General features: G+C 37.8%; 3 protein-coding genes across 4 annotated transcripts; all 3 read right to left on the reverse strand.

The window, feature by feature from the left end:
• Nucleotides 1–51: 51 nt before the first annotated feature.
• Nucleotides 52–5,780, reverse strand: LOC112195133 (magnesium-chelatase subunit ChlH, chloroplastic). The gene is made up of 5 exons (XM_024335485.2): nt 4,096–5,780; nt 3,753–3,835; nt 1,385–3,187; nt 783–1,259; nt 52–656 (listed from the first exon to the last, which is right to left on the reverse strand). The coding sequence occupies exons 1-5, from the start codon at nt 5,495–5,497 to the stop codon at nt 279–281; spliced, it is 4,143 nt and encodes a 1,380-aa protein (XP_024191253.1). The 5' UTR covers nt 5,498–5,780; the 3' UTR covers nt 52–278.
• Nucleotides 5,781–7,187: 1,407 nt separating this feature from the next.
• LOC112195134 (exosome complex component RRP43) lies at nt 7,188–11,553 on the reverse strand. The gene is made up of 9 exons (XM_024335486.2): nt 11,398–11,553; nt 10,872–11,067; nt 10,716–10,765; nt 10,560–10,629; nt 10,346–10,451; nt 9,612–9,678; nt 9,365–9,440; nt 8,278–8,567; nt 7,188–7,625 (listed from the first exon to the last, which is right to left on the reverse strand). The coding sequence occupies exons 2-9, from the start codon at nt 11,029–11,031 to the stop codon at nt 7,542–7,544; spliced, it is 903 nt and encodes a 300-aa protein (XP_024191254.1). The 5' UTR covers nt 11,032–11,067; nt 11,398–11,553; the 3' UTR covers nt 7,188–7,541.
• A 1,322-nt stretch (nt 11,554–12,875) lies between these two features.
• Nucleotides 12,876–15,045, reverse strand: LOC112193262 (protein PATRONUS 2). Of its 2 annotated transcripts, none has more exons than XM_024333337.2 (4): nt 14,898–15,045; nt 13,964–14,063; nt 13,410–13,876; nt 12,876–13,302 (listed from the first exon to the last, which is right to left on the reverse strand). In XM_024333337.2, exons 2-4 carry the CDS (start codon nt 14,019–14,021, stop codon nt 13,123–13,125), a joined length of 705 nt encoding a protein of 234 aa, XP_024189105.1. In that variant the 5' UTR covers nt 14,022–14,063; nt 14,898–15,045; the 3' UTR covers nt 12,876–13,122. The 2 variants fall into 2 exon arrangements, with proteins under 2 accessions (XP_024189105.1, XP_024189104.1); XM_024333336.2 differs by having other exon boundaries at nt 13,398–13,876.
• Nucleotides 15,046–24,385: the final 9,340 nt, after the last annotated feature.

Genomic DNA, 24,385 nt, shown 5'->3' on the forward strand with positions numbered 1-24,385 from the left:
TTCAAGTGCCTAAATTGAGACAAATTAATCCAAGGCTTTAACAATGTTAAATTGAGATTGACAACAACGATAATATTTATTACATCAATTATGAATACATGTATTTATAGGACTTGATGTCTGAGCGTAAAAGTACAGATACATATCCACAAATGAATTAACAGTGGGGAACTGGGAAAAAAATTCACATTAGGACATTTCCTAGAAGCTCAAGTAAATGATCATGTTACTTATATTTGCAAATTAATGTACAGTTTTCTCAACAATGAGTTTTGAGTTCACCGATCAATTCCCTCGATTTTGTCTTCAACTTCTGAGTACAACTCCTTCAACCTCTCAATATTCTGCTCATCAGTGTCCCAGTAACCGCGTCCATTGGCCTCCAGGAAGGTCTGTAGCAGCTTCCTAAAGGAGTTTGGATTTGTTTTCATAAGCCTGTTCAGCATCTCCTCATCTTTAATGAAAGTCGAGTTGGCCTCTTCATACACAAAGTTGTCAACTTGCCCAGAAGTTGCACTCCACCCAACTGTATTAGTGAGTCTCTTCTCAATTTCACGAACACCCTCGTACCCACTAGACAACATTCCTTCGTACCACTTGGGATTCAACAACTTGGTCCTTGCATCAAGACGCACGGTCTCAGAGAGCGTACGAACCTGCATTGTAAGAAAGATTGTTAATTGCAGATTCTATTTGGTTTATTCGCAGCTTCTGCAATATTAACATCTATGACATATACTGAACTCAGTACTGAAAGAGTACATATACTGTATCGTTCTCACCTGGGCATTAGCTGTGGTAGTGTCAGCAATGTAAGAACTAGGTTTCTTTCCATCCTTCCTTAGGTTTTGCACCAGATTGGTTGGATCCGAATCAAAGTAGTGACTCACATCAGTAAGTGAGATTTCTGATGAGTCCAGGTTTTGGAATGTTGCATCAGCTGTGCTCAATGCCATCTCAAAAACTTTTCTGTTCTCAGCCATGCCTGTACCTGGAGCATCACAATCAAAAGCAAATGATTTCCGGCTCAGATACATGTCTTGCAGCTGCTTCTCATCATTCCATGAGGAGTTCTCCACAGCAAGATTTATATTAGAGGAGTAGGAGCCTGAAGCATTGGAGAAGATCCGGGTTGCAGCTTCACGAACCCCAATCCCAAGGGTTTCTGCTTGCTCCAGTGCATGCTTCCTGACAAAGTTCTGTTCAATTGGCTCATCTAGTTCAGCTACCATCTTCACTGCTCGGTCAAGCAAATTCATCTGCAAACAATCACAAATTTTGACAAAAGGTAGTAAGTAACAATTATACAATTCTTACTTTGCTAACCATGTACGAACATAAGAGCCAAAAGATAGGAAGCACAGTCCATAGAGAGGGAAAATACCTGGTTGATAAAGAGGTCTCTGAAGACTCCTGAGCAGTTGACAACAACATCAATCCTGGGTCTTCCAAGCTCTTCAAGACTCACTACTTCTACCCGGTTGACTCGTCCAAGACCATCAGCAACTGGATTCACACCAACCATCCACAAAACTTGAGCCAAGGACTCACCATAGGTCTTGATGTTGTCTGTACCCCACAAAACAAGTGCAATCGTCTCAGGATACTTTCCTCCATTATCAATCTTCTGCCTCTCTATCAACCTCTCCACCACAATCTTTGCACTATTCATTGCTGCTGTGGTCGGAATAGATTGTGGATCAAGTGCGTGAATATTCTTTCCCGTTGGCAACACTTTCGGGTTTCTGATTGGGTCACCACCAGGTCCTGGCTCTACAAATTTACCCTCCAATGCTTGTTTCAAACTCCCTATCTCATTGTCCGCCACAATTAGCTTCAAGCATTCTGCCAAGTACTCAAACAAAGTTCTAAGTTTGTCCCTGTCTGCCCTGTAAAATTTTGTGTTTGCTAAGTACTGGATCCAAGGCTCATTGATACCAAACCCAAGAATTGAGGTCAACTTATTCTTTACATCAACTACTTGACCCTTCTCATTTGTTGTACGCTCCACAAATGAAGAAACTGCTCCCCTTGATGTGTCTGTTATTTGCTTAAGAAGCTCCACATCCTTCAGTATCCCCTTATCACTTTGCCTGTAAATATCCTCTATGTCTCTTCCAACTGTCTCAGCCAATATAGCTGGGAGCGAGAAAATATTCTCTTCTGGACGGTTCAGTGCAGCAATGTTCACCAGAGTTGCAACTGCTTCCATGGCTGTTGGAGGCTCACCAATGACATGGAGCCCACAAGGTAGCAGGCGGGACTCAATCTCCATGATTTTGTTATACACCTTTCCGACCACAAGATCTCTTTCTTTGGCAGAGATTTCCACACCTTCATCAGGTAGTTCTACATCCTTATCAAGATTGCATTGCCTAGCAGTGCTGATTATTGAGCTCACAATCTGTTGTCCACGGCCGGTGTCTTTAAGCGACTGGTAGGATGCGATAAGCTCGCTCAATTGCTTGAGGCCTTTGTAAAGCCCAGCATTTTCTGCAGGTGGTGTCAGATAGCTGATGGTATTGGCATAGCTCCGACGCTTAGCTATTGTAGCTTCAGATGGATTGTTAGCAGCATAGTAATAGACATTGGGAATGTTCCCAATCAGACTGTCTGGGAAGCATGCATCACTCATCCCTACCTGTTTTCCAGGCATGAATTCTAGTGAACCATGAGTACCAAAATGCAGTACAGCATCAGCTTGGAAAATCTTTTCAACAAATGAATAATATGCTGCAAAACCATGATGCGGGCTAGCTGATTTGGAGAACAGCAGCCTCATCGGATCACCCTCATAGCCAAATGTGGGCTGAACACCGATGAAGACATTGCCGAACTGTTTCCCATATACTAAGAGATTCTCTCCATCAGAGTTCAGGTTCCCAGGAGGCTTTCCCCAGTTTTCCTCCAAAGCAGCGGCATAGGGAGTCAAGCTTTGATATTCACGGACCCCCATTTTGTAAGCAATGTTCAGATTTGGGCTGCTGAACTGAGCCTCTTTGTCATGGATTACCTCTTCAATCAAAGCTTCTGAAGTCTCTGGAAGGTTCTCCACATTGTAACCATCTCTTTTCAGTTCTTGCAGAACTGAGAAGATGGAGGAGAAAACATTAAGATAAGCAGCTGTTCCTACATTTCCTTTGTCTGGAGGGAAACTGAACACTGTGATCGCCAACTTCTTCTCTGCCTGCATCAGTGCATATACGTGGGCATATTGAGATTACCAAAAACTATCTCAAATTTTATTCAGTGAACAACCAGAAGCTGAGGATGCTTAAGAATGGAAGGCAAGGGAAGTATTTCCATGACCAGAATCTATCTACTTGAATGGCATAGATAACTTCCCAAAAAGCATCTTGCTAATTTCAAACATAACTTTCAAATAAACTAAACAGCTTATGTAGAATATTTACAGATTACTTGATTACCTCCTTTTCCATTAATAATAACTATGTCCTGTATATGCAATGACGACAGCAAAGCATGAAACTTATGGGCTTTATATAATAAAAGAGAAAATTATGTACTCCCTTCATCCCCAAGCTCCACTTTTCTGAAAAAGTGGATTCATAAAGATCATTTCTATGTAACATTTTGAGACATTGACAAACAGTAGGAATATGATAGGTATTAGTCAATTTTCTTTTATCTCCAAATAATAGGCATGGAACTTCCTTTTAGTTTCATGTATTGGTAGCAACTTCCTTGGGTTTAAGAAGAAAATAAGAAAAGCATAAATTAAGGTAAAATACCTTGGCCTTCCTTTTCAGTTCACCCCATCTGATTGCCCTGGTGCAGAGCTGTTCCACCCTCTTGTGAAGAGCATGTGATTTCCCTGCAATCATGATTTGATCCTCAGTAACCATAAGAACTTTTGACTACAAGGATGCACAAGTAGAGAATGCAAGGGTAACCAGAACAGGAAAAGAAAAGTAGAAACTAGTAAGAACATAACTGTCTAAGCAATCAAGTATGTGGCCCAATTTTGATTCATTCATTGATAACAGCATTTATCTCTTATATTTTTTCACAAAGTGCAAACTGAATACTACTTGTGAACTACATAAACAATAAAAGAGTAAGAACATCACTCACCAGTCCTAGGATCCCGGCCAGCAAAAACAATAGGCTCCATGCCTCCATCAAGCTCCGGAAGAGCGACTTGCAATGCCACCTGAATTGGATGCAAACCCAAAGTGCTGTTCAACCACTCCTCAGTTGTCTGGAACACCAAAGGCAATGCAACAATGTACGGAACATCAAGCTTCATAAGAGCCTCGATAGCCCTCGGATGATCCTGCCTAGCTGGCCCCCCAACAAGAGCAAAACCAGTAAGCGAAATTGCTGAATGAATAAACGGCTTCTTAGTCACCGGATCAATCAAAAACTTCTCAACAGGCCCCGAAAAATCAAGTCCGCCAGCGAAAATCGGTATCACCTTGGCCCCTCTTGCCTCCAACTCCATAATGACAGCCACATAGTGACTCTCATCACCTGTAACAATGTGGCTCCTCTGCAGAATCAACCCGACTATCGGCGCATTCGGGCTCTTAAGCTTCTCATTAGCATCCCTTCTAGTATCATACCAGTTCATATACTCCTTCACATCATCATACATACAAGGCGCCAAAGGGTGCCAGATTCCACTGTCCAAAAACAAAACCGGGTCCGAATACGGAATCTTTGCCCCTTTGAGAGCCGGAACATAAGAACCGGATATCATTTTCAAGAAATTCTGCAAGTTATCAGGAGACCCACCAAGCCAAAACTGCAAACTGAGAATATAAAGCCTAGCATCCTGAGCTTTATCACTAGGCAAGTACTTGAGTACCTTGGGCAAAGTCCTGACCAGCTTGAGCATACTGTCAGCAAAGCCAGCACCTTGCTTCTTCCTCTTGAAAAGCTGGAAGAACGGGCTCTTGGACTGGCCCAGCTGCGACATGCTGAACGAGCCCAACTTGTTGAGCCTCATTACTTCAGGCATGGAAGGGAAGACCAGCACTGCGTCCATTCTGTCCCTTTGCTTCTCCACTGCCTCCTTCACTTTGAGGGCCAGCTCCTCCACGAAGATCAACGACCCGATGAAAATGTTGGCGTCTTCGAGGTCCTGGCAGAACGTTTTGTATGTCGTTTCGTCTCGAAGCTCCTCCACCAAGTAACCTACGACCTCGAAAGAAGCGTACTTGTTGCTGGAGTTTAGAGACTGGACTGCGGCTGTCAGGGAGGACTGGTACTGTGCTTCCAGTACGACGTAGACGACTTTGACGGTCGGGAGGCCTTGTTTGTTTTCCGGGACTATACGACGCACCTCCTGTGTCGTTTGGGTGAAGAGGCCGTTGCCCATTGCGCATTTCACTTTGAGGGTGGACTTTGAGTTGGTCTGGTTGGCCTTTTTGGGGAGAAAGGAGTGGAGAAAGTAGTGCTTTTTGGAGAAGGAAGATAGTTGGTCTGGTTTTGTTTGGGGTAAGGTGAAAGGTGAGGACACTAAAGAAGCCATATTTGGTGATCAAAACCCAAGAAGCAAAAATTTAGACACTCCTCTGTTTTTGAAAATTGGGGAGTGGAAAAAAAAAAGAGAGAGGGAGAGGGAGGGAAGTGCTCCTCTCTTGTGATTGTGTTGAGGTTGAGGTTTGTTTGTTGTGTCTTTTTTCTTTTCTGGGGGATTTGAAGGTTGTAGTTTTATAGTTTGTGTGGAGAAGAATAGAAGGAGGAGAGCACACTTTGGGGACTGTGAGTCAGTAACAGTTTGTTTTCATGGCCGGTGGTGGGAGTTGGGGACACGTGGCTTGATGGGTAGTCAAGCAAATTGTATGACGGTGTAAATTGGGTTCTGAGGTGAAGTTGGCTTGGGGATTTTGGAAGAGAGAGAGAGTGGGAGAGAGGACTAGCTTATCTATCTATTCGGGTCACTCCGATGGAGTTTCCTGAATTCTCATTGGCTCAATTGGATTACTCTAGAGTGCTTGTTGGATGATGAGAGAGAAAAAGGGGAAGGAGATATTTGCTTTGCTTCAAGTGAAGCTGATCTTGTGTGTAAAGATTCTGGTTATTAAGTCTCTGTCTTTTGGTGAAAAGGAGTTGATATTGTTTCTGTGACACTCATGGGACCAGGTATCATAGTCCGAGGCCATTGGACTACACATTTGCTGCTGTCCACATCTATGTGAAGCTTTTTTTTAGTTACTCTATTGCAAAACTCAGTTCACTTGGCCAAGAAATGAATAAACATAGTTCACACTCAAAAGAAAAACACCCTGATATGGAACTAACAGCTTCAGTCATTTAAAGCATTTACTCCCAGGTAAGGTAAAGTCAGTTAAAATAGGCCATTTTGGCCGCTAGCATCATGAAAGGAATAAAGTGAAGATGGTAGGATCTTTAATGTTGTTCAGACAACCTAATTTGAATGTCATAAACAACTAACAAATACACTGATGCTTAAGACTTCATACTGTCCACTGGATGCAGGTTTTAATGAACATGCAACAAAACATTTCATGATTCATGAGTTTACAAAGAAAATCATTTGCAACTGAACTAATACGAAAAGAGACTGCAAAGGAAAATAGAATGGTCCTGGAATAAGGAAAAGAAGCTTTCACACTAGAGGTTCATTTATATTTTTCAGTAGACGCTTGAACTCTAATTTGGAAAAATTGGCAATGGCATGCAACGATGACGAATAACTTGATTACAGCCATGCTTATCGAATCAAAGTTAACTCAAAAGAGATTGATGTGTTAAAGACATTGTAAGCTAATGTCTCTCATAATGCATTTGCCATTTTGGCTTTGCTCTCATTCCCTGAACCCAATAATTTAGCGACAATGATTGGACCTGTAGTTTGCCACCACACGTCCAAATTGATGCCACATATTTTAGAGGAGATACCAACACACCCCCTCTCTATTTTTTGTCTTTCAAAAGTTCACCAAATGGAAAGAACAAAAATCTTTTGTTCTTATAAAGAAAAACACATTCTGCAAGAGAACAAAAAAAGAAATACACATCAATCTGATCTCCACGCATCGCCATTATTACATTTTGACACCTTCGAGGTTTTTTTTTTTTTGGTTAATAAAAGAAATGGAAAGGCTTAGAAGAGGGAATCATCAACGCAGATACTATTTCTTAAACTATTATGAGCACAAGAAAAACATAGTAAAGGCACAATCAATCTCCAATCCTCCTCAAAAAACAGTATGATGAACATGTATGTAACTCCAACCAATTTAGAACAGATATAGTGAGCGCCACGCAAGTACAGTAACAAGCTTTGTGCACACAGAAAGCAACCCATGGCATCCAAATTTCAAGGAATTTGAATTACCACAACTGCTAATTGCTCTAACAATGTGACAATAAACATTAAGACGTATGCCAACAAAAGATTGCAGAACAGTTTCACATAGTGATTCAATATTTGACTATTAATGCTACCTTTCTGAAGCCTTTCACTAGAGTAACCAATATCAATACAAAATAAGGCCAGAATAAGATGTAAATAGAAAAGACATTCCCTTAGGAGATGAAAGATGAAACTAATCGACCTCCATACCAGCGGTGGCTTCGTCTAGAATTGTCTGAAGCTCCCTCACTCTTTGCCTAGTGAGTGCCACACAATCCTGCAACCAAAGAGAGTCTTCCTTATCATCATTTGGATCATAAGTCATGATTCATTACAATTTTTCATCAGCCATTGCATTCTTATGCTCTTACATACATAGCTTAGCTTACTTGATTTAGACGAAATGTATACAGCAAAAAATGGAGGATAACTTGGCATCTTTCTGCCTAATTTTCATAATGGAGTTATTTAACATAAACAAATAATAAATACGCCAAGACAGTCTAATAGTAACTCAACATACTTCATATGAAAAGGAATCAAGTTGAATCAAGTTCCAGAGTTGCCTGCCAATTTCATTAGTTTCAAGCCAATTGAAAGCTGAACACATTCTTAAAATTGATTCGCTTTAGATTATTGGTTCAGATGGGAAAAAGATTGGAATGTCGTATTCATGTTCTCTTTTATTTTTGGGTGGATGTATGCAACTCATGTCAGAAGACAGAAGACTCAAAACAGTTTAAAACCTTAGTCACTCATGTTTGATGAAAATGACTATGGATTTAGCAGACACTTTATTACTCTCAGTTATCATGGCATGCAGACAGACTGAGAACATAAATCTGAAATTCATAACCTCCTAGCAAGTTGAATTGCAGGGAACCATCAAAACATTGACATGAAACGAGGGTAAAAACTAAGTAACCAACCTGGATAGCTGATGTATAGGCAAGAACTGATCCACCTGGCTTGTAAAGAGACACAAGTTGACCAGATGAATCCAAAACCACGGTTACAAGGGTTTCCATGATCGACTCTTCCTCTGCTGTAGGGTCCGCCAAGATGTAATTCTTATAAAGTATGCATGTTAGTGAAAATGGAATACTGCATAACGTGAGTTTCCTCTTCTCTTTATTGACTGGCTCCTTTCCTCCCTCATTTTCCTCAGACATGACTACTACTTTCCCTTCATCATTCATAGAAACTACAGGAATCTGCACTGCACGACATGGGAGTTAAATGGTACACAACTTGCAACAGAAAATTCATGATGTACATTATACAACTCTCCATTTGTTCAACTAGAGGATATTCTTTTTTTTTTTTTTCTTTTAATTAGATGATTTTAGGGAGTACAATTCAATCATTTCACCCCACCTCACTTGCATCATTCATTAACTTCACCTTTTTCTCACTTGTAGTGTCATTTATGTAATCTTCTTTCCCAACCTAAGTCAAACTCTTTTTCCGAAGAGGGTACAACTCCTTTGACAGCACTAAAAGGGAACAACAGTCTATTTATTAGTGATAAATACAGCAACCTTCTTTTTCAAATCCAAAGAGTAGGGGGCTAACTTTTATAATACAGTACTACATATGCCAAAATAAAATTTTGAGCTATTTGAGATGCACACAAGATGTTCTACAAAGTAAAGCTACCCAGAATTTCGAACAGCACTTAAATGGATGACTTTTAACTTTTAGATTTTATATATAGAAAACATGTTCCCAAACATGCACAGAAGAAGAGACACTCAAGAGAGAGACGTAAACCAGACATGCATGAACAAGAAAAAAACAGCACAAGCTTCAGTAGTATTTTTCATGTACATTTCTCTTCTTTAATGCTTTTTTTTTTTTTTTTGTTATGCATATATGTAGAAATCAAAGTCTGGGATAAAACTCAAAACTTTGAGTAATATAACTGGGGTAGTTGGAATTTTGGGCAACTAAAATAATTCCTTATTTTGTAACTGAGCTCTTCACACAGGGAAAGCCAATAGTTGTAAGACTTACAGTGAGAAAAGGCAGCGACTGCTGACAGCAAAGCAGCATCAAATAGAGCACCATCAGCATCCAAACAGTATATGTCCTGATAGTTGGAACAGATAAATCAGACATTTGTTCAGAATATATACGTAAGTATATATGTCTAAGTTTGGATAAAAATAAATAAATAAAAAAAGAATATATGTCTAAACAACAAATTAACTGCCATAGGCACTGGCACATAAGATATTTCCAAAGTTTCCATGAAATTTACCAGGTAGACCATCCAAGCAGCTTTTCCACTAATCAAGGATAATTCCTTCAAATTAATCATGCCGGAACTGCAACAACCAAGAAAACTAGTAAATTCACAATATCCAAGATTCCAAATATCAAATGAAGCATCATACCGAAACAGAGCAAGTAGCTATGCAGCATGAAAGCTAAGACAAGAAAAAGATAACGATACCAATATGCAATGCATTGCATTACAGGATTTCAATGCATCAAACTGAACAGAGCAAGTAAGTATACTGCATGAAAGCTAAGACCAGAAAAAGATAATGATTCCAATATGAAATGCATTGGATTACAGTCCTGTACATCACACTCAACAGAGCAAGTAGCCATACTGAATGAAAGTAATACCAGAAAGACAACGATACCAATACAAAATGTTTGGGATTACAGGACTGATTTTCAAAAGATATTGGGAGCCTCAACAGTAGAACTACTTTAGTACATAGAGGATAAGTTGTAATGTTTGCCTCAGTTGAATTACATTGTGTACTCACATAACTGACACAAAGTGATGGAAAAGATTTACACGGATGATAAAAAGAGGAAAAGAAAACAAAGAAAAGATATAATAAAAAGATCAATACTAAATCATATTTTGTATTGAAGTGGTTAGAACATTTGGACTAAACAAGAGAAAGAAAAATAAAAATAAATTGAACACATCAACTGAAATAAACTCCAGGTAGAAAAGAGAAACAAAGGACATGCCTTAAAATAGTGTCAGATAGCTGTTTTGACACAACAGGTGCTGCCTCAGCTGGCCTGCCAGGCCTTACAATTGGAGAGCAAATTGGAGGCATGTGGAATTCAATTGCTGAAAAAAAAAATGTGGAGAACCAGTTAATTACAAGAAAAACGACATCAAGAAAGTAAACTCAAAAAAAAAAAAACAACAAAAATTTATCAAGTGGTGCAAGTTAACCTATGCATCCCTCATCTGGTGACTCTTGAGAAGGGGTCATGACTTCCATTTTTATAGCAGCCAACATTGTCTACACACAAAGAAAAAACTCATCAGTGACAAGGCCATATATCTGATTAACAGAAATAAAGCGCACACACAAAGTTAAGCCACTACCGTCGAACCAATTTTTACTAGCGCTGATCCATCCGCAGATGCAACGGCCCCTGCATAAAACGAAACGAAAAAGGGTTCAGCTTACATGTTAAACAAGTTAAGTGAAACTCCATGGTTACTTGACAAGAACTAAATTAACAGTGAATGGGGACTAACCAAGGGCTGAGGAAGTGTCTCTAGCTTTGTCAAGTGGCCTGCCATCAGGGCGTGTGGACTTGGCAAGATGGCTCTCATAAAACCGAAGAGGAAATAGGCGTCTGAAAGCATCGACGTCCAATTCAGACAGCAAACCTCCAGAAGAATCAGGCAATCCCATTCTCTCCTGTCGAGTTTATTATAATGCTATGTGTATCTTGCATTACAAAGTAAAAAGGCATAACCTTAGTACAATAAGCTACAAAACTTGATTGCATTCACTAATAGTAATACAAGATTGTAACGAATTTGGGAGTGAAGGGAAGAAAGAAAAGAAGTAAAATTTGAAAACCCCATTTTGGCAAATAGAAAAAGGTACAAGACCCACAAAGGCAAAACCATTTACAAGCTTGTTCCTCCTATATTCCGACCCAGAAAGAAACTGTAAGTTAACCCAGAAGAAGGTTCCGTTTTTGGAACAACAACACAAATCAAAAGCTTGAATGCATGAGAGACAAAGGAGTTGAGAGACAAAGCTGATACGCACCTGTTGGAGCTTCCGAGTTGAGAGAGACACACACAGAATTTGCGAGACGAAACAAGGAGACACAAAGGCTGTGGAACTGGGCGGGTCAAGTAAATAGCTAGGTTGCTGTGACCATACCCGTTTTACGCTCCGGGGCTCATAACCCATACCCGTTTTCTATCTTTGCTCAATAAAACGTATGTCATTTTTTTTTTTGAAGAGATAAAACGTGTCATAAACCAAATAAATAGTTTTTTTTTCCTTTTCTTTTTGCTAGTCACTCAGTTGTGATGTGATGTTGAAGTTTATATAATTCGGTTGATTTGATTAAAGAAAATGATCAAATTATATTCGGTTTCTATTTGCCCTGCCTTCCAGTTTTATCAATTTGAGATCGTGTGTAATAAGGGTTTTCGTTTGTAGTCGTTTTCTCTCTACTTCTTTTCTTAATGACCATTTGCTTGGACAAATTTAAGTTCTCTTCTACGGTTTTACCCCATCAATGATTGTTAGGGCTAATTTTTTGTAATAATCACAAATAATTGAAATCAAAGTAATTCGACATCAATCACAATTTTGTTTCAATTCCCTATTCACATAAAACGGAACAAATTTGATCAACTTCCTCTATATACCTGAGATGCATAATAATGTGTAGTGGATTTTCAATGCATGTATCATGTATGAAAGAGATAGATGATTACTAGTTTTTGGTATCGAGTATGCATTTTGGTTATTGCATTTACAAATCTATTAGAAAGTAAACTAATATGGGAATTTTCAAGTGGTTGAGATCGGTCAAGTGGTTTGCTCTCACCACCTTGAGGTGGCGTGGCAATGAAGAGCACTGCTGCAAAAGGTTTAGGGAATGATAATGTTAGGTTACTTCAGATGAGCAATTGGTTAAAGTTGCTGGGAAGATGAACGGGAAGGCTTTTCAACTTGATTTTGTTCAATATCTGATGTACAAAGTAGACATTTATCAATGTACTTCTAGTACCTCAGAAGTTATATGAGTGCAGAACTACAAGTCAGAGAGAACCATTCATCAATGAATGCGTCTTAAACTGCCCACTTCTATTCAGTGTCCATCAAACATGTAGAGGTCAAAGCTCAAAGTGTCAGAGAAGAACAAGAATAATGATTTGTAGCAGACAACACCATTTCCAAATGAAATCATCTGGTATTTGCAATTCCTTACGTACGGCTTGAGCAATGTAAGTGATATTACTCGATTATCTGAGGCAGCTGACTTCAAATTTCATGGCTTGTTCTCCAAAGTTGAATGACACTGATTGATTATCTAGATTTACAGAACACGTCTGAACCATTGATGAAGGAAAAAAGAAAAGCTGTTATTTAACTGTTAAGTTCCTGACTGTTTTCATGAATCATGTAAGGAAATAAATTCAAACAAAACCAGTAAAAAGGAAATAATTTCAAACTCAGCAAAGATAAAGGCTTTGAAAGCTAAATAGTTAGAAATATCAGATTCTGCATAGCTAAATAGTTAGAAATATCAGATTCTGCATAGGTAAATAGGTACATAGACTGAACCAGAAAGAAATACTATAGCTACAGACAGGACCATGAGACCATCAACTTTAGAAACTAGGACGAGCATTCAAATGCTGAACTATTGAAAACCCAAGAAAAACTAATAACAGAGTTGTCCTGGCTACATCAATTTGAAGTTGATTGATGGCGCATCACATGGTACACAGTTTGGAAGCAGTGCGTAGAAAACTATGGTGTTCCCATCACCTGAAAATCACACTCCCAAATCCAAGGGGAATCGGTATAGCGTACTGGTGATAGAGGTGGAGAATTGCAAGGAGGTGAGGAGACGGAGGAGTCCTGCTTGACAGGCAGCAAGGTGGATTGATCCTCAGGTATCTCTTCCAAGAACATCGTCAGACTCTCCTCCTGAAAAATCACAATGTAAAAGATAGATCAATAACTGTTCTGTCCAGAATGATCCAAACTAAACTAACAAAAAGCTATGCTGCAAAAGAAAGCACCTGCAAATTTACCTGAACTTTGGTGAACTGAGAAGCTTTTGGTGGAGATGAAAGAATCTTGAATGGATTTGGTCCATGTATCATCCTAAATATATCCATTTGATCCATGTGGGTAGCCTCTCTCATTGCTTTGATACACTGTTTATGGTCGTGCAGGAAACCTTCCTTCTCAAAATCACAAGAGGATTCCTCTGCCACAGCACTTGAAGCCTTCTGAAGGGGTGGTTTCACCGTGTTAGAAACATCAGATAGTGCCTTGCGGCTGCCACGAGTCTGCACTTTATCCGAGGCTTTAGAAAGGCCTTTCTTATTGCTTGCATCAGCAATGATTTCAGGAACATTGGTGAGAGCAGGTTTTTTTGATGCCTTGGTAAAGTCAGGCTTTCCCCTATTTGATAGATCTCCTAGAGGTTTCCTTCCACCAAGTCCCCCTTTCTTGGTTGATTTGAATGCATCACCCTTTCCTGCAACTGAAGCTCCTGTTGTAGATAATATGGTTAGATCTAAATATCATAAGAAGAATTTTAGACATTGAGGAAAAGCATAAAAATAAACTTGATCACTACCATCAGAGTGAACATTAAGGTTCTGATCCTGAATCAAACGAACTACTTTTGATGCCATTGGTGTACTTTTTGTAGCCAACTGAACTTAACTCTCTGCTAACTGTAGAAACAAATGAAAGAAAGAAAGAAATTAACCATTGTATACAATGCATAAACACATATTTAATACCAACTCATGTACAATATGTCCCTTTGTTGTTGTTGCACTCAGCTCGTCCATTGATCGTTTTGTATGGATAAAAGAAAATATACAGTCATAATTCAAAAACTGATTCATGGAAACTTTCCAATGAAAAAATAGTTACCAACATTAAACCAAAAACACCAAAAGTGAGATCACAGATAAGTTATCAGTGAGAAAGTTAAAAGAAGTGGACATACTATAGTATCCCTACATTTACAGAGAAGTAAACAACTAACCAAAATTCTCCACTGAGATCACAGCCTAGTTTCCAGTTTAAACCAAAAAGATGAACCAAAAAAAAAAAACTGCAATTCAGTAAATCTAGTCTTAGATCAAAATCTTCTATAAACCCATTTCAGAACCGCATATGAAAACCCAAAAAAAGATACCATCTGAATCTTAATTCTTGATTGTTGATGCTTATTTGTTATTAATTAAGAAAACCCATTTCTATCAGACCCTGGAGTAATGTTCTTACTCCCCCCAATTCACAGAATCCGGTCTCAAATTAAAATCTTGATACATATACAGAAAACCCCGAAAAGAATTCAAACCCCAATAAGAAAACCCATCCCATTAATCTTATGACTGACCCTATTTCCAATCTCCACGAACCCTAAGAAATAAAATCGACTATTCAACATTCAATTCTTAAGGATTTCCTCAATTGAAGACTGACTCGAACAAACAAAACCCTAAGAAATGAAGTAAAATCAGAAAAAAAATTATAAAGAAACAGAGGAAACTGACCGAATGAGTATGAAATCCGTGAAGAATGCTGGGATTGTAGAGCGGATTTGCCGAAATTGCTAAGTTCGTCTTGGAATTTGAAAATTTTGTTTCCCAGTTTTTTTTTTTTTTGTTAATCTTTTCTTTTCGGTCTTCCTTGGGGTTTATATAGAAACGGATGATGGGGTTCCAACGGTAACTCCTTGTGTTATTACGCTAATGCTCCTCTTTTCAATGTTTAATTACAATACACCTATCCTTCCTTTTCTTTTTCTTTTTATTTATTTATTATTACCTTTTATAAATGAGATTTCAATCAAGACCTCACAAATCAATATTTCTAATTTGTGATGATTTCATGATACCCTACACTTCAACGGCACACCCTTGCTGTTATTGGCGAGATGAGACAATTTTAGACATAGTCACTCACATGACAACTTTTGAAATCTAAACCAAAGTAATGGCTAGACAAGAAGATAGAAGAAAAAAATTATAGTTGCAGAAAATAAGCTAAAAAGAAGTCAACTAATGAAGAGTAAATTAAAAAAGGGTTTTTGTCAATTTACCTCATTTCTAGGGATTTTTTTCCCACTTACTCCATTAAGTTTTTTTAATTCTCTCTCAGCACATTCTAAGGGAGTCTTCCCTAATACCCCATTAAGATTTTTTTTTTTGTTTTAATTTTTTTTTAATACAATTTTACCCTTCACCTCTTTGTCTCTTACCCAATACACTCTAAGGGAGTCTTCCCTAATACCCCATTAAGATTTTTTTTTTTGTTTTAATTTTTTTTTACCTTCACCCCTTTGTTACTTAGAGAGAGAGAGAGAAAATGGAAGAGAGAGAGAGAGAAAATGGAAGAGAGAGAAACCATAGGAGACTTCGCCGGAGCCAGTCACCGGCCGCCGGAATCCGGCCACCGGTTGCCGCCCACCGGAATTTGCTGAAAATCTCACCGGAAAGTTTTTTTTGCCCCCAATAGATGTCTATTGCCCCCCTAATAGACGTCTATTGGGGGTCAATAGACGTCTATTGCCCCGATAGTCTATTGTCCCCCAATAGACGACTATCAACCATGTATTGCCCCCCAATAGACGATTATCAGTTATGTATTGCCCCTCAATAGACGTCTATTGCCCTCCAATAGATGTCTATTACCCCCTAATACCCATTTATTTATTAAAATTAGATAAATAAAACTTTGATTAAAGAAAAAAAAAGAGGAGATTACATCAATTCAAAACGTCTACTACCCTCCAATAGACGTTTATTGCCCCCCAATAGATCTTTAAGAGGCCTCTATTGCCCCAATAGAACCTTTTTTCTTTCTTTCTTTCTTTTCATTTTGGGCTTCTGAACCAATTTATAGCAAAAAAAAAAGAAAAAGAATTTGATTTGGGCACCCAGAGAAAAGCTCTGGGCACCAAATCGTGGTTCTCCTCCACCACCGGCATACCAGATCCATGTTCTCCTCTGCCACTGGCCTGTGTCGAGGCCGGAGAGCCTGGTTCGAGCACCAGAGGTTGAGCTCGAGCGCCAATTCCCGCCGGAGATGAGTAGCGGTTTTGATTTCTTGATCGGCGAAGCCAAGCAACCGGTGACTTCAGTCTTCAGCACGAACTCGCCGCCGGCAATGGATGGCGCGAACTCCGAGCTCACTGCACGAACCGGAATGGCATATGGTGTAATTTATTAATTTGACTGAGGGTAAAATTGTCTTTTTAATTTAAATTGGTTAGTAGGGAACAACAGATTTTTGCTGGGGTAAGTGGGATAACTTTGGCTCATTTTGGGGCTTTGGGTCAAGGACCCATTAAAAAAATACTAATTCTCCTCGCACTATTCATCGGCTTAGTAACTGTGAAATGACAATTTTGCCCTTCTTTTCCGCCCTAAGTATAAAAACCCTCTTCAGCTTGTGCCCGATCTTTTTTCTTCTCTCTCGCTCTCTCTCAAATCTCAATCAAATCACTTGATCAAGATTGAGCCAGTTGCACTGCTTTCATCTTTCAGTTTGGTTGTTAATTGACAAAGATAGAGAGAGAAAAGTGCAGAGGTTAATTTCCAAAATAGGATTACGCCATTTGCGATCGTTGTTCAAGTCAAAAGAACAAGTCTTCCGTAAGTAGATTTTGTTAATTCTTCTTAATTAGTTTATGGGTTCTGTGATTGGGATCAGATTCTACATTAAAGTTTTAGTCTTCATTACAATTGGGTACTTTTGCTTTTGTTCTTTTATTTCTGCTATTAATTTATCATCCCAAACAAATTCCTTTGATAATGTTCCACTAGGTCTTCTACTTTCTGATTTTCAATTCAGTTTCTTTTGTCATTTTTCCAATTGTCGTGATCTTTCTTATTCCTTAATTTGCCCTCTAACACTAGAAGACCATTGGCAGAAGCCAGGTATAACTTTGGTGAAGAGCCTTAATTTAGACCAACTTTCTTACTAAGTTTCTAAACATTTTACCTAAATCAAAATGAACAAATTATGAATACCAATTCTAAACATAAACAACCATCTATATAATGTTAGTATATTCTGAACAAAATCACTTGCTAAAAAAAAAGAAGAAGGAAAATAGCAAGAATTATAACTAAGAAAAAGTGCAAACTAATCAAAACGTCTTCTTCATTTTTGGCAAAGACACACATAACCTCTATCATACAAGTAATAGGATATATTATCATCATACAAACCAGTGCTACTATCATATGCAAATTCATATACCAAAAAATAAGAATAACACTAAATGTACATCAATAGATTTTGGAAGAGTGTGGGGAGGGTGTTTTATTGAAAACTATAAATGTTGCTACCATGAATTAAAACAAAAAAATCAGCAAAAACAAGCAAACGCACAAAAACATATTATCTTATGTTTACTAATTGGCTACAAATTTTACTATAGTGAAAAATAAAAAGTGGGTAATATGTTTTCGTGTCAGTGTCACTCAATAATTTTCTTAGTAATTTTCTTCTTGAATACCAAATATCTAACCAAAATTGGAAATGTAGGACACTCGAAGAGAGACGACAGTCAACCATAAATGTTTTCAAAGTTAAGAAACTTATAAAATACAACTGTCCAAACAACAAGTCTGAATAAGAAGTTGCATCAACCCATTACTCAAAATAACATTGAACAATATTCAATCATCAAGTGTAAAAGTCTTTGAAACTACGGTAATAGGACAACACTCTTTGTATTGCTCTAGAAGGTTCTGATATCTAGAATACAAATGTATAACTTTGGCGTCTGCATTCCTCTCTCATTTGGTACAATTCTTGGCAAAGGATGTCCCGAAGACAATTTAAGCTGAAAAATATGAAACACGTTAGCATCCGATTAAGAAAACACAAAACATAAGCATATGCATTTGAATAAATGTACATACATGTATGAAGTGATTATTATTCACATAACCAATTCCAATCTCTTTAAGCTCATTGCTACTCAATTGTCCATTATGTTGCCCACGAGAGGGAGAAATGTTAGGCATTGTCCATCTGATAAATCAATCACCACCACACCATAACAAGTTGCAATCAAATGCCTCATTTTCGGGAAATACATCCAACATCTTTTAGGTGCGCTCCCAGAGTTGTAATGGTCAAGTGCATCCTTAACCTTCTTAACTAATTAGTACCAAAGAGACTTTCATAGAATTGTAACATACTATCTATCTCGTTCAATAAATCCTTACAAACCTAGCGCCAAGATTTTTGACCAAATCCCATTGTCAAAACCACAACTATATTACCACAATTGCCATTAGATTCAACATCCTATGCACTAATAATATATGGTTGCATATGTAATTCGGAATTGGCAATTATATGTGCTTGTAAGTACAAATATAGAATCTTTTGGGTTCTGTAAAATAAAGGATTTAGGCAGTAAAATATTAACTAATAATTTAATTGGTATCATCGTGTAAAAGACATTCATATTTGAATTTTATTTGGAACATCCTTAGGTTTTTTATTGTTGTAATAGGATGAATAGGAACAACAAGACCATGGCAAACATCTTGACCAACTTCATAAATTATAGGTGCGAGTGAGTTATTGTCCTGACCAGAAAGAACATTATCGGGTGTTACTATTTGAACTCATCAAATATCTTAATGTACCCAGCATTCTAAATATTATCTTTTATCCTTGTTTAGATAAACCTAGCAAACATATATCTATGAATACAAACCCAACATATATTATCTCCATCACCATCTTCAAGGTTGAGATCATATATAGAAAGAGTAGTATTGATCTATATTTCAAAGGTTGAAATAAAAAAAATCGTCTGCTCTTTTGCAGATATTGCAGAAATTGCATAAAATATTGATGGTCGATCTTGATCGCTAAAACTAAGTCAATGAGTTGTAAAGCATTGCATGACGACGACTCTTCCTTAACATGTCTCATTCCCAAACCAAAACCACCAACATACAAGGAAAACTCTACTGGTGACGAGATTCGACCACAATCTTCAACTTTGAAAATGTTAAAGCTAAAAATAGGAAAAAGAGGCAAAGGAAAAATTCATGGGTCTTTTCTTTTGGGTGGGAGTGAATGATTTGAGAATTTGTTGGATCATAATTCATATACATATTTGTGCCCTAAAACATGGAAATTACTTGTTCTAAAGTCCAAATTTAATGTTGACTAATCCAATTTCATTATTTCCCTAATCTTGTACTTTTGGTTAACCTTTGTGTTTATTTATATATATTTATTATGTTTTCCTTATCATGCTAGGAAATGATGGAGAAGAATTGAAATACACTAAAAAGTCAACCCTAGAACATTTTCTTACTCCGGCTAAGAGAAAGTGAGCTAGACAAGAAAAGAGGGGTAGCTGCCTGACCAAACGAACTCCAAATGAGTTGAAACTCTCCAGTTTCATCCTAGACATCCCAATGATCATTTGTTATGAAGAGTACTAAAGCTAGTTTTGAGTGGAAAGCCTTCAAACAGTCGGTCCAATCTTCTGAAAGATGAAAACTGAAAAACCTGACCTGTACGTATTTCAGAAGCATTTACGGTCTAACCACAATGAATTTAACTCTGAGATTTTACCAGAATGATCTAGACGCATGGAGGAACATTTGATATGAAGAAGTCAGAGGCCCATTCTGAATTCTTGGTAGAGATATAATTGAAGGAATAAAGGGGCAGAAAGTGACCTGAAAAACAGCTCAACATATTCCCACTCACATGAAGAAAGCTAGATGCTTTTCTCTTTTTCCTTTAATATATTTTTCTACTCCATTCTCTTTAATAGATCATCATCACTTCCATGTTTCTATACCTTCATGGTTTGCTTTCATTTCATCATTACCCCATCTTTTACTTATTTTACAAACTACTCCCATACTCCACTTTCATTATTTTTCTTTCTCTCATCATTTCACTCTTCTTTTTCTTCCCTATTTAAACACATTCTCCTCTCACTCTCAATGACCAATTCCTTCATCCCATTACATCTGATTTCTCTCTTCATCTCCTTCACAAAACCTCCATCTCCACCTCCCAAAATCCAAACCCACAATACCCAATCTACTCCATCATCACCACCACAACTACCATCTTCCACCACCATAAACTTCATCATCACCACTCAAAGTTAGCCAAAGGAGCATCATATCTTCATCACCATTTCATTCATCATCACCATCAAGAAGTTCATATCCATCCATTCCACCATCAAGGAGGATTCAAGGAGCATTGAAGGAGAAAAATGAAGGAGAAGCTACCCATTGATTTGTCAAGCTTCAACTAGTTCTTTCTTCCCTTAACTCTTTAATTTACCTTGATTTACTTTATAGATTTGATACCAATTTGTATGATTATGAGTGAGTAGTTACTTTGTTGGGGCTGGGGTTGAAAGCCGTAGCCAAACTTGTATGAATTGATGTTTTAATTGACATTTGTTGTTATTTGTGATTTTCATCTTCATATGCTAATTCAAGAAGTGAATGCATTCATTCAAACTTAACTATTTTGAATGTGTTGTGTTTGTCATCTCATGAAAAAATGTTTAGGGAGTAGTTAACCTTGAACATTAATAGCATGATAGCATCCTCTATGTGCATGTGAGGGTAGTGAGTTAAAATCACCTAGATCTAGGATTGGTTTGCTTGCTTGATTATCTAAACTCAAATCTTTATGCATCTAGGAGCAAGGAATTGATACTTATCCTGTAATATGACTTGTTCTTGGATAGTTAGTTTCGCACTTATCCGGTGAAAATTGATAAAATAAAAGGAGTTTAAGCCTTTGTAGTCTTATCCGGATGCAAAGAGGGTAATTGGGAAATTAGAATAGCATCACTTGTATTTGAACTTCAATACTTGCAAGGGAGGTTAGTGGTAGACAATCCAACCCCTAACTTCATCCATTATATTACTAGTTTAGTTTAGAGTAATTTAGTTTACATTTGAGTATTTAATTTAATTTGGTTCACTACTCTATCCAACAAATAATTTCACTATCACCACAATGCACATACTCACCATGAGCCTAGATTTCCTTGTGAATTTAGGTTTGTGATTGTACATTTGCATATTCTAGCTCTCCTTAGGTTAACACCCTAGCTAGTGAAAGGAATCCAATCCTCGTGGGTTCGACAACCTTTCTTAAATCCCTATACTATTACTTGTACCCCTTATACTTGAGGGTGGCTATTTGGCTAACAAAATTGAATTGAAACATATGTCTTTGATTGAAAGGAATGAAAGTGAGAGAGTGAGGGACTAAAAGTTATACTATTTATGGTATATAAGATACATATGAGAGTCCACTTGTTTTATAAGTAGGATAGGAGAAAAATACTACAGAGAAGGTGTAATTATGTTGACAAGGGGAACAACCTGATTCAAGCTGAATTGTAGCCTAAAACTCTTAAAGCCTTTTGCAGATGAGTAGGGAAGAAGCCACAATACAACGTAATGACAATTTGTTTGGGTATGCACAGGCATCTCAACTTGAAGAGAAGATTCTTAATGTATAAAACTATGGGAAAATTTTGAGAACAGTACATCAACTTAAGGCGACTATGCATTTCTGTACACAAAGTTACAAATTATAAACTTTAGTACACGAACTTGTAATCTCGACCAACTATGTGTACATGCCGTGACTGACGCCGTTAGTTAGTGTGCCACATGGCATAATTTGAAGGGTAATTTGGTCTCTTCAGATTTTACGCTGGGCACCCCTCTCTCTTACGCTGGGCACCCAAGATCATGGCCATTGCTTCCTCAGTTGCAAATGCAGCAACCATCCTTTTCTTCTCGAGTTCTGCACATGCTTCATTCCCCCGCCGGCGCTCAATCTTTACCAATTTCCTCAAAGACAATGTATTTGATCTGGATATTTCAAAAAGTCTTCAATTTTTAGGTGGTGGATTGAGTAAATCTTCAAATCACATCATCATCAAGGTATTTGATCTGGAAATCTCGGAAAGTCTTCAACTTTTGAGTTTGATTGTTTGTTCAAGATTGGGTTATGTGAAAGCTCTTTGATTTTCTTAAGTTTGCAGAGCTAGATAGTAGTAGAATGTAATTGAGGTTGAAGCATTTGCAGGAAGACTGAAAAGTTTCAACAAGAGTTGGTTGAGAAATTGGACGTCCTAAGAAATTGGGGGCAGAGCATGGCAGAAGCTATTGGAGCTGAATAGTAAAGGGGACTTCGGAAAACGGTCGGAGGTGAGCTTCTCGGCAAGCGGCGACCGAATTTGCGGCGGTGGTTGTTGTTCCGGTAGGTCTAGGTCTTATTCCTGAAAGAAATTGAAAAGGAAAAATTAGAGGGAAAGATGGAAACTTTGTGTGGTTTTTGGAAAAAGGAAGGGTATAATCGAATTGGCTACCTGTTTGATCCATTTGATTGCGTTTTCGTCGAGGCCTTCTGTGAACATTTTGCGATTTGGAAGAGAATGGGGTTTTGGGTTTTTGAGGGTTCGAGATTGAAGAAGGGTTTTGGTTAATTTGGTCTGAAAGATTTGAAAGAGTGAAGAGAAAAAGTGATAGGATTAGTGGAGGAGAGAGAGAGAAACAGAGAGGCGAGGAAGAAGAAGAAGGAGAAAGAGAAGGAGAAGAGAGCGTAGGTTTCTGGGTAAAAGGTTGTGTTGGGGTTGGGTTCATCTTTTCTAGGTAAAATTCCTATTCTACCCATCATAATATAGATAATGGCATATGGACTGATGGAGTGACTAACGTCGTGTACAATTCTTTAGTCGGGGACAAATGTTCGTGTACTAAAGTATATAATTTGTAACTTTGTGTACAGAAATGCATAGTCGCCTTAATTAGTTGATGTACTGTTCTCAAAATTTTCCCTAAAACTATTTGCTCTTCTTCTTATTGTGAATGTTGGGTTCTTTATGACGAGGGAAAAATTGGAAAATATAGAATAGTTTTTTACATGTTGGGTACAATAAGAAATTTGTTGGGTTCAAATAAAATCACCCACCAATCTCTCATCCGAATTACCGATTTGAAGTAGTAGTATCACTGTACATGCAAGTGTTTGTCCATGCAACCACAAATCGTTCTTAATTTGTAGTTGTCCAGCCAATTGCTCTTCACATAATGAAGTTCATTAGGATATATACTAAATTTAGACTCTAGTTTCCAGAGATTTTTCCAATACTCACCCTCATTTGTAGAACTAACAACACTCAGTCGTCACGTTCTTATTAATATGCCATTTACACAAGAGATGTTAGAAATCAGGAAATAATTTGATAATGCTATTCATTAGTGCTAATTCTCGATCAGTTACAATAACACCCAAAATGCAGTCATCACGCAAAAGAGTCTTCAATCTACTCAAAGCCTATGTGTAATTGTCTTCTGCATTTTTTGAAATATAAACAAATGCAACATTGAAGGTCTTCTCGGTAGATGCCACCCTGACAATTAAAAGGAGGAAAACATTATCTATTGGTCTTAGTTATAGGTGCAGTCCATGATAAGAACATGTGGAAATGTATGTAAATTCTCAAGACAATAAGGATGATACCAAAACAATTCGATGATAATATCACCTTCACTCCTATGATGCTTAACATAATTGTGTTCCCTCAACTTATGTAGCGAAAATTGCATTTGTGATATCTCAGCCATAACTTTCGTCTGATGTACTTCTCTAGCATTTTATATCGGCTTCATAGTTGTGACATTTTCTTTATCCCATTTCTTGAGAGCAGTCAAAATATCCTTCAGTTTCATCAAACTAGTTGACATATCCACTAACATTGTATGCTCTTCCTTAGATAAGCATCCAGCATAAGAGTGACCATGAAGGGATTGAGAAGGATGATAATTATGTACACCACATACCACCACCACGCTAGCAACAAAATTTTATCTTTGGTCTTTCTTTCTTATTCCCAACAATTCTTGAATAAGAACTCCGAATGATAATCACCATATTGTTCTTCCTTCCAACAAAACGAACCCACTCAATTGATGCATCTTTACTATTGAAGACATGCAAA

This window comes from Rosa chinensis, chromosome 3 (assembly GCF_002994745.2).
Source record: "Rosa chinensis cultivar Old Blush chromosome 3, RchiOBHm-V2, whole genome shotgun sequence".
Taxonomy (NCBI): Eukaryota; Viridiplantae; Streptophyta; class Magnoliopsida; order Rosales; family Rosaceae; genus Rosa; species Rosa chinensis.

Excerpts from the sequence above, each read along its gene's own strand:
- LOC112195134 (XM_024335486.2), bottom strand. The coding sequence starts at position 11,031 with ATGGGATTGCCTGATTCTTCTGGAGGTTTGCTGTCTGAATTGGACGTC. Across the intron at positions 9,679-10,345 it reads CTATCTGACACTATTTTAAG|TTCCGGCATGATTAATTTGA; the intron begins GCATGTCCTTTG and ends TGGTTGTTGCAG. Across the intron at positions 7,626-8,277 it reads CCTATACATCAGCTATCCAG|GATTGTGTGGCACTCACTAG; the intron begins GTTGGTTACTTA and ends CTTTGGTTGCAG.
- LOC112195133 (XM_024335485.2), bottom strand. The coding sequence starts at position 5,497 with ATGGCTTCTTTAGTGTCCTCACCTTTCACCTTACCCCAAACAAAACCA. Across the intron at positions 3,836-4,095 it reads TGGCCGGGATCCTAGGACTG|GGAAATCACATGCTCTTCAC; the intron begins GTGAGTGATGTT and ends TCATGATTGCAG. Across the intron at positions 1,260-1,384 it reads GAGACCTCTTTATCAACCAG|ATGAATTTGCTTGACCGAGC; the intron begins GTATTTTCCCTC and ends GATTGTTTGCAG.
- LOC112193262 (XM_024333336.2), bottom strand. The coding sequence starts at position 14,021 with ATGGCATCAAAAGTAGTTCGTTTGATTCAGGATCAGAACCTTAATGTT. Across the intron at positions 13,877-13,963 it reads CCTTAATGTTCACTCTGATG|GAGCTTCAGTTGCAGGAAAG; the intron begins GTAGTGATCAAG and ends TATCTACAACAG. Across the intron at positions 13,303-13,397 it reads AAGTTCAGGTAAATTTGCAG|GAGGAGAGTCTGACGATGTT; the intron begins GTGCTTTCTTTT and ends GTGATTTTTCAG.